Below are 20,983 nucleotides of genomic sequence, written 5' to 3'. Positions count from 1 at the left end.
TTAAAGGGCAGAATTTACGAAGCAGCGGCTTCTGTAAGCCGCTCCTTCCCGGCGGGTTGCAGGTGAATATTTTAAACTGGGCACTGAGTCAGTGCAAAGCACGCCGGGCTTTACACTGACACTGAGTACCGTTTTAAATATGTACCTGTAACCCGCCTGGAAGCAGCGGCTTACAGAAGCCGCTGCTTCGTAAATTCTGCCCAATGTATTCGGAGAAAGGAATTTTATTGGTTACTGCAAAATTCCTGTTTTTATAGATACCATTGAAAATAAGTAATCACGCTTGTTAGTGTTTGTCTAAAAGGCTTTTTGCTTGGGGATCTACAAAGGTATGGTCACTACTGATGAAAATTGATTTATTAAGTTCATTATTATATCCTGGTAATATTGCATTGAGTCAGTGGCTTCTCAGATGTAAAAGCACTGTAATGTATTATTTTAGATAAAATTAAGTAAATATTAGATAGCGATATAAAAAAATATATATATATTTATTTATATCTATTAGTAATTCTGTATCTTCAACACTGAAAGTAGAGTCATTAGGGGGAACATTGTTTCTAATTTGTAGGGGTAATTCCATTGTATAGTGTGATGATAAATTTGTGCCTCTGAAATCCATAAAAGTCTGTTCTTCTACTTGTTGTATACATCCCCATAGGGATGCAGCTGTCATGTTGACAGTAATGATGTCAACATTGTTGGCATTTCATATATCGACCTCTCCAATGTCAACATTTCATGAGTTAGGGTTAGGCTGTGAGAAAGGGGAGGGTTATGGTTAGGCACTAGGAGGAGGGTTAAGGGTTAGGCATAGGTAGGAACAGCCGGAATCACAGGACCCAGAAGACACACAGCTTTCCAAACCAGGTAAGTCACAACTGGGTCACCAGGAATGTTTTGTTGACATTATAATCATGTCGACGTTTTGTCAAAGTCGACATTATGAATGTTGTTACTCTAGTTAATAATTTTATTAACAACAATGGTATAATTACAATTGTTATTTTAGTTGCTTTTTAATACCCTATATGTAAAACACCTATTGACACATGAAAGTGAGAAATTTTATATAGAGTTCCATTACAGTACAGTATTTACCATGTTAGAAATAAAATCGCAAAATACTGAGAAATTTGTGTAATAAAAAAAATGCAAATACCTTGAGGATAATTAAACTAATCCCCCCTCATTTTTTTCAATCCCAGGATCCGAGGTTGAAAAAATCTCAAAACCGGGATTCCAGGGATTGAGTTGATCAATGAAAATATTATTATTCTGTTCTTATAACAAAATAATAACTTTAAACTTTGAAATCCCAGCGTTTTTCACACAAAATCCCGGGACCTCGCCGATTCCGGCATTGGCTTCCCTACTTAAGAATCTATATTGCCAATGCAGACGTGTGTGATTCTTCAAGGAGCTTAGTTTTGAGGCCCATTATTCATGGACTAGGCATGTTAGAGATCACTTCCTGTTAATTTAAACCAGGGATGGGGAACCTCAGGCCTGCTGAATCATTTGGTCTGGCCCTTTTGAGCTTTTTTCTGCTAGCCCCATCTGGCTAGCAGAGTGCCTAGAATGGCACCCTGCAGCCAGAATCTATGCAGCAGTGCCGCCTGGAGCGTCCTTAGGATGCTTCAGACGGTCCCACCGTTGCCCATTACAGCTCCCCGGAGCATCCTCAGTATACTCCGGGCATTGCCGTAATCACCAGCAATTCTAACCCGCCCCTGTGACGTCACACAGATGGGGCGTGGCCTGCACCAGGCCCGGGAATAATGTTATATATATCAAAATGGCCCTTGGCATAATAAAGGTTCTCCACACCTAATTTAAACTATATGCTAGTTACCCCCAAAATGTGTATATCATGCTTATTACCTGCAATCTGCATATTTATCTTTCAGTTTCATAAAAGAAAAAACAAAATTAGATAGAAAGTTGTGAGATGATTATGGTAAAGTGTGTAAACTGTTAAATTAACTGGGTGAGTTCTGTATATAAAATATGACATATGGGGGGCGATTCAATTATTTTATCGAGCACCTTAACTACTGGGTGCAAATGGAGCAATTCAACTATTGCTCTGTACAGGTGCCCGTGCTGCGTGTGAGCGCCCGACAGCACCAGCCTTAGTCGCGCAAAGTGGCTAAACTAAAGTACTGCTTTATGGGGTTTGGCGCCCAAAGTGCCAATCTCTCGCACTTTTCTGCTCGACCCCACAGGAGACTGAGGGCAGAAATGTGTGTACCTGTGGCTATTGGTGCCCAACTGGAGCAACAATTGAGTTGCTTTGTCAGGCACCCAATAAAATAATTGAATCCCCCCCCCATGCTTATAGTGCCCAAGTAACTCTTGTATTTTGTATTCATGTACAGTTTGCTTCTGAGCGGTGACTTTCCACTATAGTGTCTTGTATGATAAATTCAGTAACAATTCTTTAAGATAATTCTTGTTATAAGCAACAATCTGTGTCTGGAGCTAAAACTCTGAAAGCAAACAAAAGCACATTGTATTACAGGGTGAGTCTCCCATATGCAAAATGCATGGGACCAGGGTTATTTTGGATATCTGACTATTCTGTATTCTGGAATATTTGCATACCATAATGAAATATCTTGGGAATGGGACCCAAATCTAAACACAGAATGCATGTATGTGTTATATACACATTATACACACAGCCTGCGGTCATTTTATACAATATTTTCAATAATTTTGTGGCTCAAGCAAAGTTTGTGTACATAGATTAATTTTATGTTTCATATACACCTTATACATAGAGCCTGAAGGTAAATTTATACAATATTCTTAAGTTTTGTGCCTTAAATTAAGTTTGTGTACATTTAACCATCAAAAATCAAAGATTTCATTATCTCAGTCATGCAAAAAAAATTCCGTATTTCGGAATATTTGGATATGGGAGACTCAACCTGTACTCTGATCTTTGCAAGTAAAAAAGTAATGAAAATGATCTACATTTGTTTTTGTAGTCTGATATTTCCTGTTTAGTTAAGTGTGTATTTTTCTATTACTTTTAATTATTTTTTTAACAGGTGATGCTCTTGTCGCTGTTAATGATGTGGAAGTAAATACGGAAAATATAGAAAGGGTCTTATCTTGTATCCCAGGGCCTATGCAGGTAACTCCCTTCAATCATGGATTCCTTTGTGCTTTAAATCATAAATATGATTTCCCCAAGCGAATGTGCTTAGTATTTTGGCTCATAAGCACAATTTTCAATATCAGTGACTGTACTCCTTATTACTTTATATGCAAAGTGCCGTCCTATTCCTCAGTACAATCTACAGAGATAATGCAAACCTACATTGGTTACAATACGGAGACCAAGCGTGAGGGACATATGGTGACTGCTATGCTCTCAATTATAATATAATATAACATCTTGTCATGGGGTCATCATTCTAATTCTATTAAATATATGCATTGGTAATTTACAGTTTGGATTGTCTTTGCCAATGTTGATAATTAAAACACATACATTTATCACTGAATCAGAGGAAAAATACTTTCAAGTAATTATCTCTTTATATATTTACTGTGATATAGACGTCACATCTTCATCTTCCCTGGACCTTTTGGATGTTACATTATCATATACTTGTTGTAAAATACTAAGTTGTGCAAATTGAATAGTTGCATGTGCTTAAAGCTGCCTATTAGGGTTATAGTTTGGTGAAGACTGCATTTAGAACAGTGAGCAGCCTTGTAACTGTTACATTAACATTCCTCCTATTAGTACAGCAGTCACATTGACAGGAAGAGTTATGGTGCGTACACACTGGGCGATTAAAGTGGACGACTGAACGATAACGATATCGTTATCGTTCAGTCGTCCACTTTATCGTCCATTTTTAACACAAAAAAGATGAACGATGACGACGACGCGCGTTCCCGCGGGTCGTTCGTCATCCTCGTTCATCGGGCTGACATGCAGGCCAACCTGACGATCTCGTCAGGTTGCTGCATGTCAGGGAATGGGTGAGAGAGCCCGGCGCTGAACGATATCGCTAATGATATCGTTCAGCGGCTGTGCTCAATGTCATGAACGACATTGAGCACAGCCTGCCGGGGACACACTAGACGATATCGCTCAGGGAGCATATCGTCTAGTGTGTATGCACCATTAGAGATTTATCACCACATCTCACTTTGTCTTTCCAAAAGGACATTCTATTGATGCACAATTTATTCTTGGTTAATGAATCTGCTTAAGCCCAAACCAAGGAGTTGACTGATTTTAGCTGCAGTCCCTTTGGGAGTTGTTAAGTTATTAACTATATAAATGGTCTCTGCACAGAAACTATATTGTATGGAAAGCCATACAAAGCATTACAGAGACCTGTAGGTGGAAGGAGATGAGCTAACAATACTCTTATCTGTTTGATCATTAACATTGTCCATCAAAGTACACATCCTCACATATTTAAAGTCAATATATTTTTTACTTTTTTTTTCTGAAAGGTGAAGCTAACATTTGAAACCCCTGTGTTTGATACCCAAATTCCACCTCAAAATATAAATAGTTTGTCACAGTCACCCATAAATAATCTGACAAAGCTGATATGGGGAGAAGAGCATGCCAACCACCAGCAGGTACTGCAAGGAATGCCTCACATAGCAATGTACCTCACCCTCAGCCTGGACTCTGACGCCTCAAAGGAAGAGGTAAGTGACTGAATACTATCCTCCTTCTTTGTACTCAAGTTTCTATAGAACAGTTTATAATCACCTCTGGTATCTATGATGGAATCGGGGTATGTGGTGCACATAGGCCCCTGGGTCAAGGGGGCTCACACCCTCCACCCATTGAGTATACTTAGCTTGCAGCCGCCACAGAAGAAATCATCGGGAAAATTCCACCACCGTTCTTTTCCAGGATACATGGACATGTGCAGTGGACATAGAGATATGTGCAATGTTATCTAGCACAGTGCCAAAGTTTTTACTGCTCATGTGCCACTGAGATGGGGGGGAGCCGCAAGGAGACTGCACAGAGGGCCTCATCCTCAGATAAAACGCTCCTCATAATATTGAGCACTAAAAAATGAAGCATCTTTACCTTAACCCCTTCCTAGCACAATTCTCCTTTGATCCCCTGCTGTATGTAAATAGACACTTTGGGGTGTGATGCAAAGTTGAATGCTGGTCAATTTTGCAGATTTGTCTTTGTAATTCCACACTGTGCACGCTCTGGAGATTAATTTATACATGTACGGGCAATGCAAAGTCGTGTGTAGCTCAAGTTCAGTGACGGCATGTCGATGGAATTGTGGGCTATGCAGAGTTGTACTTATGTTTGTTTTCAAAAGCACTTTCCAATAAATGCAACACCTGTCCCACACCATTTACCCCATTTTTGAGCATTTTGGAGAAATTCACCTGAAAACGGTCATGTCAGTATTGGCCATATTGGACTATTTGAATGCCTCCAAGTGCCTGATTATATATTGGCAGAGGAGTCCCAGAGGTTCAGCGCTGTGTCCTTATGTTTTTAACTTTATAAAAAGTTTTTGCTGTGAAACTTGTCTGGGACATTGGAATTGAAGTGCAAGATTGTGCAGAGATTACTTTTACCCCCAAAATGACATCACCGATCTAAATTATCTGCACATTGCGCTGAATTGAATTCCCCCAATTTGTTTTTGGACTGTGGGAGGAAACCAGAGCACGTTGAGGAATCCCATGTGAACACTGGGAAAACATGCAATCTCCACACAGATAGTGCTGTAGTTAGAATCAAATCCATAGACACCTTTAAAGAATAAGGGACTTGTGGCTTCATAGTTGGGAGGATGGTGAAAGCTTCCATTTTAATGAATCTCTCCCTTTCCTTTTCACTTTTCTATATTATACACAATGACACCTCAAACAGGACTTGTCAAACAATCAGGTTAACCAACCATCAGTACATTTACAGACCATAAAGCTTTTTTTTTTTTTTCATATTCACAACTGTCAGTAAAAATCAGACCTAAAATGAATTCTTACTTGGTGAAAATTATTAAAATGTCAGTAAAACACTTTTTCAAGTTAATTGATGTCAGCATCTATTGACATTGTGGATTTTAATAGCAACACTTTTGAATTCATATTTTGTTTTTAAATAACATGTAACATGTAGAATTCATAAAATAATGTTTCTAAAATGGTTAAACAAGAACCTCCAATCCTACAAGCAGACAGCTTTCCTATGTACGATCACAGCTACTGCAATCAAACGTAGCCCTTTTTTATACAGACACTGCTGTCAAATCTTTTATTACAGGCCATTAACTGTATGCTCCCTGCATATGTACATTTTTCCACTAGATGGAAATTAGAGTCGTATATTTGTTAATAAATCCCATCTGCTTACTGCTTGCCGTTTATCTGTGTAGTAATAAGACTTACTGGCAGGCAATGTGCTCTGCAGATGTATGCAATAAGTACAGAGTATAACTAAAAATATTTGATGGTATTCAGTATCAGATGGTCTTCTGTATGTACTGTATATTTATGTTTATTGGACCTTGATCTCTCTGCTGTGGCTCTTAAAATGTTCTTTTATTACTTTGCATGGTAGTTTCTTCACTACGCGTTCCACGGTGCATTCACATGCCTGTAATCCAATGATTGCATTTATTCTTTGACGATATCTAAGTGACTTTAAAGTAGCATGACATATGCTTCTTAATGTTGGCTTTTAAACATTTCTATTCATAACTCTGCTTATTAGTTGAAAGATTTAGTTTTATTAATTATAGTGATGACTATGTATTGCATTCCAATTCTAAGAACTTTTTTTAAATGGACAGATTGTACTATCTAGATTCAATAGAACTTATAACGTCTGATCATTAATAGGCACGAAGTGTAAACATATATATATAGCTGCTTAACCTGCTTCTGTTGGCTACCTTTACCAGTGGTTGGTAGTACATTGCTCCAATAGCATCAGAAGCTGAAGGGGGAGGTCTGGCGGGTGTATGGGCAGAGACGAATGAAGTTGTGTTTTGCAACTGTATCGGGATAATATATGTAACCTTGTTGACTATTTGTTGCAAGGTATTTTATCTTGTGAGGATACAATGGCTTTTTTTACCCTGTCAGTTGACTGGTTTGCCTGTAGGTCAGCCTAATTTGTCGCTCCTTTCTTTTCCGGTACCTCGACATTTGGTTAAATAAACCACCTCGGCAAATTGATGGTTAAAAAACTTGCCCATTTAAGATATATTATGGACACAAAACAGTGACAAATACCAGGGCGTTCACTGGAGTTACACACACTTCTGTCTTTCACCATCAACTTAGACGCTGTCCTTTTTAATGCCCTGATTCACACCTCACTCCTCTGACAGCTGGACTAAGCTTAATATCCTCCCACTTTTGACAGGTTTGTAAAGTAAGTCTGCAGAGGCTTCTCTCAACATTTGAGGCCAGTCTTTGGCAGTCAACAACTTTCTTGTTCGGGCCCTGTGACCATTCCAACTTAAGTGATAAGCCCTTATTCTCAAAATCTTGGCACATTCCATCTAAATCCAACCCTCTGACTATTTAATGCTTAGAAAAGTTCTGAGTAGTTTCTTTCAGCAGGATTATTAACAGTCTAATATGCAAATTAAATAAAAATTGAATGTTCCTTTGATCAAAGCATTATTTCCAACAGTCCTAATAAGTATCTGAAACCAGTACATACATTCATTCATTCATGCTGGTTATTTAGAAATAATGTTACACATGACCGCTCAGTCAATCCTGGAGCTGCTTTTCATGAAAATAGTATCATCTTTGGTTCGGTATGTGATTTCCTCATTCAAAATGTTGGTAGTGAGAACGGGGACTATGTGAGGGTGGAACCCAGCATTGTGTTTGAAGTTGTAATGCTGACACTGTTAAAATGCTTTCAATTGCATTGTTAGCAGGACTGCTTGCTGTGATCGACCTCACACTGTCCCATTCTCATTGTCTGCATTTTCAATATTGAGCTTGCCACTACATCCCTTCTCATTTAGCCAAAACATGAACTACTAAAAAACTTTATTAGAACTATTATTGAAACACGCGCACATGTATAGCCAGCACCACCTGCTACACACACACACACACACACACACACACACACACACACACACTAATATGTGATATGGTGGTCTCTCTTAGTCTTACTGTTTTAACTGGAAGCATGCCACACAGCAATGCCATATCGCAGTGCTCTACCAACCTATCAGTGACTGTGAGCAACTACATCATAACGTTCCATCTATTCTATGGGCAGCTGGGAAAGTCTGAGAGGATCGGAACAGAGAAGGCAATTACTATCCCACTGCCCTCGGCCAAGTGTGTTTTGAATCCCGTAATACCTGGGATCTAATGGTTATAATAGCAGGTATTTTTAGGACTCAAAAATATCCTGGATCAGGAATCCTGGGATTGGCTTCCCTATTTGGGATTTTGGGATAGATGTATTGTAGCGGCACACATCATGCTGCTATAATTCTTCCTGCTTCGCCTCCTTACCGAGCTGAAGTAGGAAGCAGTACCGCTGAGATGTATTAACATCTCATCTGCCAGAGTGGGGGAGTGGATAGATCTCCCTACAGCATATCAGCCTAGTGCTCATGCGCTGTGTCTCCCTTCCCAGCCAGCTCCAATGGGCATGCGCATAATCTCGCAAGCAACCCAAGGCTGGCAGCCGCCACCGCAGGGACAGTTCTGTCCCTGCTGTGGTGATGAAACGACAGCTGCAGCTGTCAATATCGATAGCTGCAGCTGTCGGAACGGTCAGTGCCACTGACCGTTCATAGTTTGCCCAGCACATCGGCGCTTCTATCTTGTAGATGGCAACGCCGATAAACAAAGGGGCGCATAGCACCCTTGTCATTTACCACCCATCCCCACAATAATACATGGGGGAGAAGCAGTATCAATGTGCGCTGATACCACTCCTCCCCCATAATGCTATTTCATACATCTCCCCCTCTCTGTTTTCCTTATTGAAGAGTCTGATGCAATGTTGTCCCATTTCATTGGATTGAAAGTGAAAGGACTTAAATTAAATTGGAAGAATCTGCTTTAACAACCCCATGAATAAAGAGAGTAGGTGACTTTAGCTTAAGTTTTGAACTGAGAAGCCAAGATCTTGAATCCTGTGAAAGTGATTACACCCGCCGTTACTCCATTAAGAGTATTCTTCAATATTAAAGGATTTGGAGTGGTGTGGACCTTTTGGGTATAGTTTAACCAATATAATGGCTTAGTTGAAAGGCAAAAATATTGAAATGTATACCAAATACAGTGAATTGTAAAAAAAAAAAAAAAATTTGCGACTTGTTAACCACTAGGAAATGTGCTTTTTGTGTGGTTTAAAAGAAGAAAACACCCCAAAAATCTTCTAAATACCTTAGATCACTAACAAGACAATAATCACTTTGCACTGTGTAAATTCAGCTTTCTTTTTTTAAACTTGCCTGAGAAGATGCCTTAACATAATTGATAGCCTAAAATAATTGCACTGAAAATTTTCCAAGTTATACATAAAGGTACTGCTTAGTGTATATTCTACCACACATGCTATAAACACTGAAAGAGATGGAAATCTTGCTGCTTCCAAACACCATATTGTGGGTAATGGAAATTTGGCTTCCTGAATAAGAACATGTGCCAGTGATTTTATTGTTTTAATTTTAAACTTAAATGTTTCAATACAGCACCGGGGATATGCTGAGCACACAGAGTAGACTGTAGGGATAATACAGTGGGAACGGCATTGCCTTTGAAGTATCTAAATCTGGTTTGAGTCTTCACTGTTTTGGTCCAAGCCACGTTGATGCTTGCACAGTCATTCGGAGAAATAAAATGTTTGGATAAGGAATGTGATATTCTGTTCACAATCTCATAGTTTATTTTGATAGAATTAAAATACTATAGACATGTAAAGTTTTATCTATACTTCTGTAAAAAAAAGTATATGGAGAAGCTGAATTTTTCAACTAAAGTTCTGTATTGTCAAAGTGATTTCAACATTCTAATGTTCAATTTATTGCTAGCTGGGCTGTAATTATTTTAATATGCTTAAAAGCTGCCTAGATTTATTTTATGTTAATTTTCCTCTGTGAATTTGATATTTTTGTTATGTACTGTAGCATTTAATTACACTGATCATTTTGTACTCGTTCTTCTGTACAAACAAAAAAATAAATATTTGAGTTACCTGGCTACTGTTAACTGGTAGATGTTCCTTTTCCTCATATATATAATACACTTCAAAACAGCCTTTGAGAGTGGGGATGTGGTCAGCATGTCAACTGTCACTAAATGTCGACAAGTAAAATGCCGACATTAGAATTAGGCTGTACCGCACCACCGACTGTCGACATTGGGGCGATTCAATTCTTTGTGAGTTGAATAGCGTCAGGAAGTTGGTTCCAGCGCTATTTAATTCAGTGTGCTGTTTAATCTGACACTTACAAGTTAAGTCGGAGAATGTCGATTCTCGCGACTTAACCTGGGTGTTTAGTGCTGAGAACCTGCATTCTCTGACTAAAGTACCAGCTGCGAGGATATTAGCGCCGCGCTAAGCCAGAAAACAGCCTTGTGGCTGGCACTTTAGTCGGATTTCTCCTCATACCCTCAAGAGGGTGCGAGAAGAAAGCATTTAGTCAACCTAACAGCATGCTGAATTGAATAGCTCCGGGACCAACTACCCGGCGATATTCAACTCTCGCTGAATGGAATCGACGCAATTGTTAGCATGTTGATAATTCATCAGTATCAACATGCTACATGTCAACATTATGACAGTGTCGATACTGTAAGTTGACATTTCAACAGTCGACAAAATATACCAAACCCTTTTGAGAGTAATTTTTCTATTGAGTCTAATCCAAAGTCATATATTCTCTGTATATTTATCATCACTTCTGCCAAATATACATTCTGTAGTTCTGCTGACCTTTAATAAACAAACCAAGTGCTAATAGTCAGCCATATGTTCTACAATATATATTAATGTAACTAATTGCAAAACATATCGTTTGTAAACTGTGTGCAAACAAATTTTCATTCAACAGCAGGAAATTTTCTACCAGTATCCCACGTCTGAAGCCTCGCACAAGCTGAAGAGCGTAAGAGGATTATTCCTCACACTAAGCGATATGCTGCAAAATGTGACTGGAGCATGTATTATTAGGTACATTTCTAAAACTTATTTCAATATTGTTCTCTTACTGCTCATCCCAGTGTTGGAAGTTTATTGCTATGGAAGTTTATTGCCTAGTTATCTTTTTCTCATCATAATTCTGAATATTTGCTCCAAAGTCCTAAACTGAAACCTGAATGTAATTCTGGGGTGTTTTTTACTTTCTTTTTTTTTTCTTTCCTACGTCTCAAATTAAATGAAGCATATGTATGTGTGTTTTATGCATCAGGTATAGTTTATGAACCAATCAACCTTCTGTATTATGTGTAAGTGGTAAGTCCTATTATTAAAGTCGCATTCACAGTTACTTAAATTTTTACTGCCTGAGAGCTTCGCTTTAGTGGAGGGCAGGGAATGGCAGGCTGAGAGTTTTTCCACGGCACCTCCATTACTGGTGCTATAGCACCCACACATCTTCCATATACACGAGTGGGAGAACCACGAAGAAGCTGCAATATACATGATCCCCCCCCCCACCCCCCTGGGAATTCTGCAAAATGTAATCAGTAAAAAGTCTTGTGACTTGCAGTAGCCCCTGCTATATATACAAGTATTAGATTTCAGGTTATGCTTTTTGTACTTTCTGACAATATCAGTATACTTATTATCATCAAAATAAATATCAATAATAGCCAGTGGAGGGTAAATGGTTTGTTTTTCCTATTACATGTTATATTTCAATAGCTGTTTAAATTTGTATTTTATGTTTTTATTTTTTGTTTTTTAAGCTCTTGTCTCGTTTTGAACAAGCAGTTGGTTCACGTTTCATACTGGAAAGAGTCTGAACATTTATTCCTGGTTTCTGTACCAGCAGAGAGGTGAGATTTAAACTCTGGCTTTTTTGATGTATTACAGCCAGATTTTTAGTAGTTTAAACTAGTTTCTATATGTTTCTAAATTTTACCTGTTTGCAGAATTTTTTACAGGTAATTGATTATGCTTTCATAATAGAAATTCCAATCTTATATATTCAGTACAAACACACAGAAGACTGACACATGGGGGTAAATTTACTAAGAATCTTGTTTGGGCGAGATTTCATTCTCGTGCGTGTTTTGTCTGTTTTTCTGACTCGCAATTTTACTAAAGGCAAAAACGTGTGAATTTGCAGGAAATGACCATGAAAACACTCACAAATTAAAAAAACACGCAAGAACCTTCCATAGGAAACAATACAACACGCAAATTTACCAAGAATCGAGTTTTCACACGTGAATTTACCAAATTTGCACCAAAATAGACTACCTCCTGAAGTGAGTGTTTGAATGTGTTTTACAGGTATTTCAAGTTGCAGATAGTGGGAACAATGATGATTCCTATAAAAGGGGCTAAATCAGCTGCATTGATTTGTGTTAAGCAAAAATGGCAGAATATATCACTGCATGTGATTGGTATTTCAGAGGCTCTACCACCAGGCTGGAAGGACTCAGGAGCAAAACACTGAGCAGGCTCATGAGGTAATGCAGGTACCACAAAGGCTGCACAGGCCACATTGTGTAGGAGGTGTTTGAACCTGATCGCATTGGCTGATGGCGAGGTCATACAGATGTTCTGGCTGAACCGTAACAACATATTCCATCTGTATGACCAAGTTAAACTGGACTTAGACTCTGATACAGCAAGGTCCTACTCTGCCTAAGGCCTGCATTAGCTTCTGACTGTGTTGCACTTTCTGGCTACTGTTAATTTTTTGTCTTTGACTAGTAGAGATCTCGGGCTTTACCAGTCACCATTCTCATGGTACCTAACTAAGGTAATGGTGGCATTTGAGCCACTAATGCAGGGGTTCCCAACCATGGCCCTCAAGGCACACTAAGAGTCCAGGTTTTAAGGATAGCCATACTTAAGCAAAGCTGCCTTAAGTAGTACCTCAGTTATTTTGGTTAAACCATCTGTGCTCAAGCAAGGATATCACTAACACCTGGACTGATAGTGTGCCTTGTGGACCGAGGTTGGGAAACACTGCACTAATGGATACCTTCTTCCTTAGCCAGGAGTGACAGTGGCACGCAGTCAGGGTAGCTTTTTATAGTATTGCGGGAATGCCTAATGTCCTGAGTGCTATTGACTGTACTCACAACCGTCCCCCAGATGACATTCTTGCGGCAAGTCAATGTGCTGGCAGCCTTACGTCCAAACAGCAGATGATTGGGTTTCATGACCTCTTACACAAGGGCTCTCCTTCACAGAGAATTTCACATTGCGCCCTGTCTTGGTCTTGCCCTTCTGCCTGGGTGCCTCATCGCTGCTGTCTGTACTGCTCAATAGGGCCTCTTGAGCAGCAACCACCTCCATCTCACTCTTTTCAGTGCTTCTCATCTCTCCTGGTCATATTCCTGTCCCCGTCCCTATACAAACACACACAAAAAAACTAACACAACCCTCCTCTCCTACCACACATACAAACACACACAAAACACTGACAGGACAAAAGAAAAAACACAATAAAGACAGAAACATGAGACACTAAATAAGCACAAAACAACTTCCACGCAGCAATTGATTCCACTAGGCAAAAACTCTGTTCAACCACTGAACACACTCCTCACTGTCCCTCTGCAAACTCCAACCAACAAAACCTTCAAAAGTCAGGCTCTCTGTGGCGTTTTTATATGCTTAGGCAGTGTGTACATGACGTGACTGCTTCAACCAGTAAGAACATGTTTCTAGGATGATGCATACATTCTTGTGCGTGTTTTACAAACCAGTCATTACTTGCATGTGTTTTGCCAAAAACTTGCACGGGCAAACACGTTTGCATTCACCATTGAAAAACCCGATTTTTCAAAATTCGCTTCTTGGTAAATTTGCAAGTTTGGTCTGGGAAACTCATGCGTGTTTGTTGCGGACCTTTTCAAGTTTAATCTCACCCAAATACGATTCTTAGTAAATTTACCCCATGTTCTTTGCCAAAAAATAGGGCTTTAGGTGCCATTTCTGTTTTGAGCACACTATCCCATGGCATGTATCTGGGCAGCACGGATGGTTAGCATTACTGCCTCAGAGCACTGAGGTCTTGGGTTTGTTTCTCACTACGGCCCTAACTGTGTGGAGTTTGTGTATTCTCTCCGTAATTTCCTCCCACTCTCTTAAAATATACTGTTCGTTTAATTGGCTCCCAACAAATAAAATAATCCTAGTGTGTATGTGTGTGAGCAGGCGGTACGGAATATAGATTGTAAGCTCTACTGGGGCAGAGACTGATGTGAATGGGCAAATATTCTCTGTAAAGCGCTTCTGATATATGTCCACTATATACAAGCATGAGTAGGTTAGACTCTGTATCCTCAATTTGTTTTCGACACTTTTTATAGCTAGTTTTAGCAATACAATATATAAAACAAAACCGATGCATTTATTACATTTGCAGATCTATTATTGTTTTAATGTTACAACTATAACCAGCATTCTGCACAGCGGCTTTATACAGGGATGGGAAGAAAATAAAAATGTAAAAAAAATGACAACTACTACTAATAATGCACACTTGTTTTCTAACTTTATGCTGTGTAAATCTGGCTTTCTGATTTAAGGTCACAAAACTTTTTATATTCTGGGATCTAAAATATACTTAACCTCAGTCTGTCTTATTTTAATTCTGATTTCTGACCCCAATAATGGGGATGGTATGTCATGTTTCCTGCCCTGGCTAAACTGAAGTAATAACTCGATCTACACAGATTGTGTCAGGTTCACGTTCAAAACTTTAGTGTGTTTTAAAGATGTATGCAAGTGCACTGATATGAAATTAGAATTTTCCAGTAGATTCATTCCTTTTTTTTTTTTCTTTATGTAGAGTTTCTCTTCTGCATTTGAAGAACATGACAGCTGATCTGGTTAGAACATTAAAGTTCATGTATAGCTCTCTGGATAGGTAGGTGCCATTGCAGAGTTGTTTTGCCTTGTGCATGTGAAGTAAAGAACAAGCATATTGTAATGCTAAATATGTTGAGATTGGGTTTAATTACCAAGGCAGTTCTTTGGCTCCTGAGATCCTCCCACAGTGTTTTTGTGTAAAGCAATGCAGTGTATGTCCAAATGCATTTTTCATACTGAAGTTTCCTCTGACACTACTGCATTGTATGTAGTTTCTTTGATTTGGGGCCGCCTTTTGTGTTACAGAGCCTTCTGTCAAGCAGAAAATGTGCCTCGTCTTGATCATTTCTTTAGCCTGTTTTTCCAGCGAGCAGTGAGGCTGTCCATCTTAAGTGCAAATGCAGGCCAGGGACCTCAGTTCTATGATGCCTGCAGCTCTCACATTGTAGATAACCTTCCAGGAGTGCGGTGGCTGTCCTTACCTGAAGATATCAAGGTACTTTTTTGTTTGTTTTGTTTCATACCGATGGAAATGTATATGAAAGTGTTTACTACAAACCTGAGTAAATGAACCGTCCAGTACTGCAATCAAATAAGTTTTACTACTGGAAAAAAGATTGCTCTAAATTCCTATAATCTCTAATAATCACCGTATGTCTGTGACCATGGTCGATAAGAAAGCTTGTTAAAAATAGCTATTCTGCTCCTTACTCTTAAGGCATACTTTTGAAACACCGAGCTATGACCCTAGCATTGATTTGAGGTGGTTAATTTATTTTTATTTACTAAGGTACTGTAAGCAGTACAAGGACTGGTTATATTGACAGGTTGGGTATGAAATCCCGGCTGCTATTCAGCTGCCGGGTAAAACGCCGACGCTGGAAGCCCCAACAGTCATCATCCCTACCCTACCCTCCCTTAGGGGTGCCTAACCCTAAAACTCCTGGGGTGGTGCCTAACACTAAGTCCCCCCAAGGGGTGCCTAACCCTCCCCCTTCCCCTAAACCTAACCCTAACCTCCCCCCACAATTGGCACCTAACTTCCCCCTTCCCCTAGCCTAACCCTAAGTCCCCTCTGGGGTGCTTAAACAGGTATACAATCGGGAAGCTGGCTGCCTTAATACCAGCAGCCGGCTTCCCGACTGTCATAGATGTAGACGCCTGACATTTCCCCAACGCCGCAAGACTGGCGCCCGGCATCCCGATCGAATGCCGGGTGCCGCGAGTGGACAGCCGCGAGCCGGAGGGTTAGGTTTAGGGCACCCGGGGGGGACTTAGGGTTAGGCACCCCCCGGGAGGGTTAGGCTAGGGGGAGGGATGGTTAGGGTTAGGCACCCCCGGGGAGGACTTTGTGTTTAGGCACCCCCCGGGGGGACTTGGGTTTAGGCAGCGGGGAAGGGGAAGGTTAGGATTAGGCACCCCTAAGGAGGGTTAGGGGGTTAGGTTAGTTAGTACTTACCTATCCACGATTGGGATTTCCAGCTCTGTCGGGCTTCCGCTGCCGGGAACTCTGCTGATGTCGGCCAGGCGCTGCCGGGAATCGAACCTCCGGCCATGCGGCCGGCGGTATTTCATACCGATTCCCTTAAACCTAACCCTCCCACCCCGCAGCTAACAACTAAGTTTCCCTGCTTACCTTCGTTCGGGAAGCCGTCCTTTCGGGATTCCGTCATCGGGCTACAGATAGGCGTCTGGATTTAGATGCCTATCTTTAGTCCCATGTCAGGATTTAGACAATGGGAAGCCGTCCGTCGGTTTATTGACTGTATCCCTTATTGACAAAGGTCTCTAGGCCTTATTTAGCAGTGCCTGCTAGTGCACTGCTGAACGCAGATTCCCGTTGGTCGGGGATCCGTGCATGTACAGTACGGGTCCTGCTTGTTTGCACGCAGAGTAGCAGCAGACTGTCAGTGATTGACATACTGGATTTCAACCAGCAGGTTTGTACTATTGCATCTCAGGTTGGGTAGACCCCAATACACACAGGGAGATGTGACCAGCTTTGTATATAAAATTTAGCATTTCTTACTGTAGCGTTGTGTCATGAAGACACCTTGATGAAGTTTGCTGGGTATTTTCAAGAAATATTCGCCATGTCCATGCAATTAAATGACAAACAGAAAATCGTGAGCATTGCGGCAATGTTGCTTGGTAATTCTACAGTATGCTACCTGTATGAAGTGCATGAAAGAGTAGGTGAATTATCCAGAACCCCCAAAAAAGTGACAAGTAAGATAGGGCAGTGCAGAATACTGTTCGGAACCATAAGCAAGGCATTTGAGGCAGTTAAATAGTTGATTTTTGCAACTTTTATAAATTTATGGAAAAATGATAGCCAGCAAGTGTATTGCAGCAAAGAAGTGTATGGGGCTCTTCTTCTGCAAGTTCAAAATAATCTTTACCAGCAGTATAACAACATAACATGTCCCACACCATTTAACCCATTTTTCTGCTTTTAAGAAAATGTCTTTATAAGCCAAATTTTCCTATTTAAAAACTTCTAAACACATTATTATTCTTTGGGAGGGGTGCCCAAGGCATACTGCACTATGCCCTGTTATTGTTTTTACATTAAAATTATTTTTTCTTCAGAGTCCATAGGGATCCACAGGGCTACCATGGGGAAAATATGGTTGGAGTGATCCAACCACCAAACAGTTAAGCTTTCAGCTCCCAGGATGCCTCAGGTCCTCCTCCACATATACTCTGCCCCTGGCCACAGGCATTCAGTTTGGTCCGTTAGTATTCAGATGCACCGTTACAACAGGGAGACTGCTCATGCAGTCCCAAGCTTTTTATTTTATGGTTACTGTGGAATTTGGCTTTAGCTCTCAAGGGGTTACAACTCCCCCATTTGAACCTCTGGACTCAGTGGATTGACAGCGAAGACACTTTTTCTCCTCGCTATCTCTTCTGCACGCAGAGTCTCTGATTTGGTAGCTCTCTCTTGTCACTCTCCCTTTTTAATTTTTCACCAGGATAGATCTGTTATCCGTACAGGGGTGAGTTACCTTTCTAAGGTAGTGTCCAGTTTTCATGTCAATTAAGAGGTTGTGGTTCCAGCTTTTCAGTCTTCAGACCTTTCTGTAGGTGAAGCCTCCCTGGATGTGGTTCATGCTTTCTGTATTTATGTGGATCATACAAACTCCTTTAGAAATCAGACACTCTTTTTGTGTTATATGGTTTTCACAAACGAGGCTGACCAGCTAACAAACAAACCCTGGCTCGATGGTTGCGTATGACTATCTCTCAGGTTTACACGTAGGCTGATCTCGCTGTTCCAAACACGGCGACAGCACATTCTACCCAGTCGGTGGGACCATCGTGGGCGTTTTTGTCGTGGTGTTTCTGCTTAACAATTGTGCAAGGCAGCCACGTGGCCTTCTGTCCACACTTTTCTTAAGGTTCTACGCCTTTGACACTTTTGCCTCTCAGGATGCTTCCTTTGGGCGGCAGGTTCTCCTTTCTGCTCAGGAGCGTCCCCACCCTCAGGGGAACTGCTTTAGGACCCCCATGGTATTCCTGTGGATCTCTATGGACCCTGAAAAAGAAAATCAGAGTTATGGTAGACTTATCTTTGTTAACTCTATTACTTCGAAGTCCATAGGGTCTGCAGGGCACCCACCCTGATGCACCTGGCTGCATTGGGTAATTTTTCTTTCAGTAATGGATTCCCGCATCTTGTGTGAGAGTGTTTCTGGTATACATTGTTATTCCTTCTCCTCTTTCCTTCTACTGCCTTGGGCTTTTTTTTCAAAACTTAGTGCCTGTAGCCAGGGGCAGAGTATATGTGAAGGAGGACCTGAGGCATCCTGGGAGCTGAAAGCTTAACTGTTTGGTGCCTGGATCACTCCAACCACATTTACTTAACGCGGATTTCTAATTGAATAGGCCTAGATGTGGCTTTTATTCGCAGTAAAAAGTTGTGCAATCTAGTTCGCAGATAATTTAATTCGGTCATAGATCTTTCTTCCACCTCTTGTAAACCAAAACCTATTCAATGAAAATGAAGCCGGGAAGGCAAAAGTAGTTGCAATATAATTTTTTTTAGCCTAAAGAAAGTATAATTTTGTTAGGAGCTAAATGTAGCAATATAAAAGCCTCTTCCGCCACTTGTCATACCTGGTTGGGTATGGGATCCCAGCGGTCGGGATGCCGGCTGTCAGAATACTAACAGTGTTATCCCAAAAGTAAGAAACCTGACCCAAATAGGTAAGAACTCTAACTCTTCCCTTCTGAAGCCTAACCCACCCCCTAGTGCCTATCCTCTAACCCTAATACTTATCGTCAGGATTCTGGTGCCGGTATTTTAACCGCTGACATCCCAAAGGCCGGGATGCCGACTACTTCCCATCATACCAAATCTTCTTTTATAAGGTTTGATATCAACAGCTCCAGAGGCTGATGGTGTGGAGTTTGATATTGGGAAAAACAATATGATACAAGTGTTTCTCAGATGTCGTCATACTCTCCAAAAAGTCCCAATACCATGGTATGTTGCAATAGGATTAAGAAAGTATTTTCAGGTAACTTAACAGGCTTTAGTTTAGTGAAAGTTTAATTTTTTTCAATATGGTCAAGGCATATAAAGGTCCAAGTTTCAGCACTAAGCTCCTTCCTAGGTATGAATCTGGCATTAGATCAACTTACTGCTAGTTTGCTGCAGGCAGTTAAGCATATGAGACTCCAGAGTCCTCTGATAGTCCCTTAGGACTTGAACCTAGGCCTTAGTGATTTGATAGAGGATCAGTTTGTTACCCCTACAAAAGGTTTCCCTTAGTCAGGTAACTCTCAAAGTCCCCTTCCTGTTGGTTGTGCTTACTGCAGCCAGGGGGATTGATGAGCTTTAAGCTGTATAGTGCAAAGAACCCTGTTTAAACCTTTTTATAAGAATAAGGTGGTTTTAAGAACTAAACTGCTACAGAAAGGGATTTATAGTTTTAGTGAGAGAACTTACAACTTAACTGGATAGGACCAAGCCACTGAAGAGGAGTAAAATAATGTTTATTTTTTTCAGAAGGTACGTCTACACCCTAGCAGGATGGTTTAGGATTATTAAAACGTATACAGTCAAGTGAAAACAGCCCCCAGATAAGTCAATTTACCAGGTCCCATACGTTTTTGCTGGCAGAGTAGACTCAGACCACATCAAAGCAATTCTGTTAAGCAGCAGGACAAGGTTCCATGCATACTTTCGTGAAAGCATTCGGCAAAACCTACATTTTGGTAATAAAGCATTGCAAGTTATATTATCCCCAGCCCAGGAGTGAGTTAAAATCCTTGTATACAATTGCCTGTTAATTGTGTCCTATAGCTTTGTACCATTATACTAATATTGTTTTGCAACATGTTAATTGTGTAAAGCTGGGTTCACACTATGCAATCCATTGTACAATATTTTGTACCAACGCGTATTGGAACGATATATTGCGTAGATCATGTAGTGTGTACGCGAGCGTGTTCATCGCTTCACAGCAGATGGGACGATGCGATGAACGACTCCATGCTGTTACATGGAAAGACACATCGTGCCGTCGTACTCTCCATCGTGCAGTGTGTTCGGACGGTGCGATGTATCAGTACATTGGTTCGTTACGCTAGCTGGGTACACATTCGTATGGTGTATACACAGCTTAAGGCTGTCCCGTCTCCTCATTGCGCAAGCCCCAACAGCTCCCAATGTGTGTGGGAAACGGGACTGCTTTAACCACTTAACTGGCTAAAGAAATTTCCAAAATGTCCCAAAATTAAAAAATTTTATATCAAATTATATAAGGCTGAATAGCCACATAGCTCCTGAAGCTATTCAATACACAGCGCTGTTTGGACGGGCTAAAGGATTTCATCTCGCACCCCCCTGGGGATGCAAGGAAAAATCGGACAAAAGTCCCAGGCCCGCAGCTGTTTGCTGCCTTAGCGCGGCGCTAACAGCCGTGCGCCCGGCACTTTAGTCAGAGAATGCCA

General features: G+C 40.7%; 1 protein-coding gene across 2 annotated transcripts in view; it reads left to right on the top strand.

Moving 5' to 3' along the window:
* The window catches only part of INTU (inturned planar cell polarity protein), a 96,825-nt gene that overhangs the window by 53,727 nt on the left and 22,115 nt on the right, over window positions 1-20,983 (top strand). For both annotated transcript variants that reach the window (XM_088476127.1, XM_088476126.1), the window contains exons 3-8: window positions 3,060-3,145; window positions 4,489-4,692; window positions 11,076-11,194; window positions 11,932-12,021; window positions 15,000-15,077; window positions 15,326-15,515. In XM_088476127.1, the coding sequence (XP_088332253.1) occupies window positions 3,060-3,145; window positions 4,489-4,692; window positions 11,076-11,194; window positions 11,932-12,021; window positions 15,000-15,077; window positions 15,326-15,515 (767 nt within the window). The remainder of the gene's footprint in view (window positions 1-3,059; window positions 3,146-4,488; window positions 4,693-11,075; window positions 11,195-11,931; window positions 12,022-14,999; window positions 15,078-15,325; window positions 15,516-20,983) is intronic.

Source organism: Taudactylus pleione, unplaced genomic scaffold (assembly GCF_031769625.1).
Source record: "Taudactylus pleione unplaced genomic scaffold, aTauple2 ptg000183l, whole genome shotgun sequence".
Taxonomy (NCBI): Eukaryota; Metazoa; Chordata; class Amphibia; order Anura; family Myobatrachidae; genus Taudactylus; species Taudactylus pleione.
This window is presented reverse-complemented; position numbering and strand designations above follow the sequence as displayed.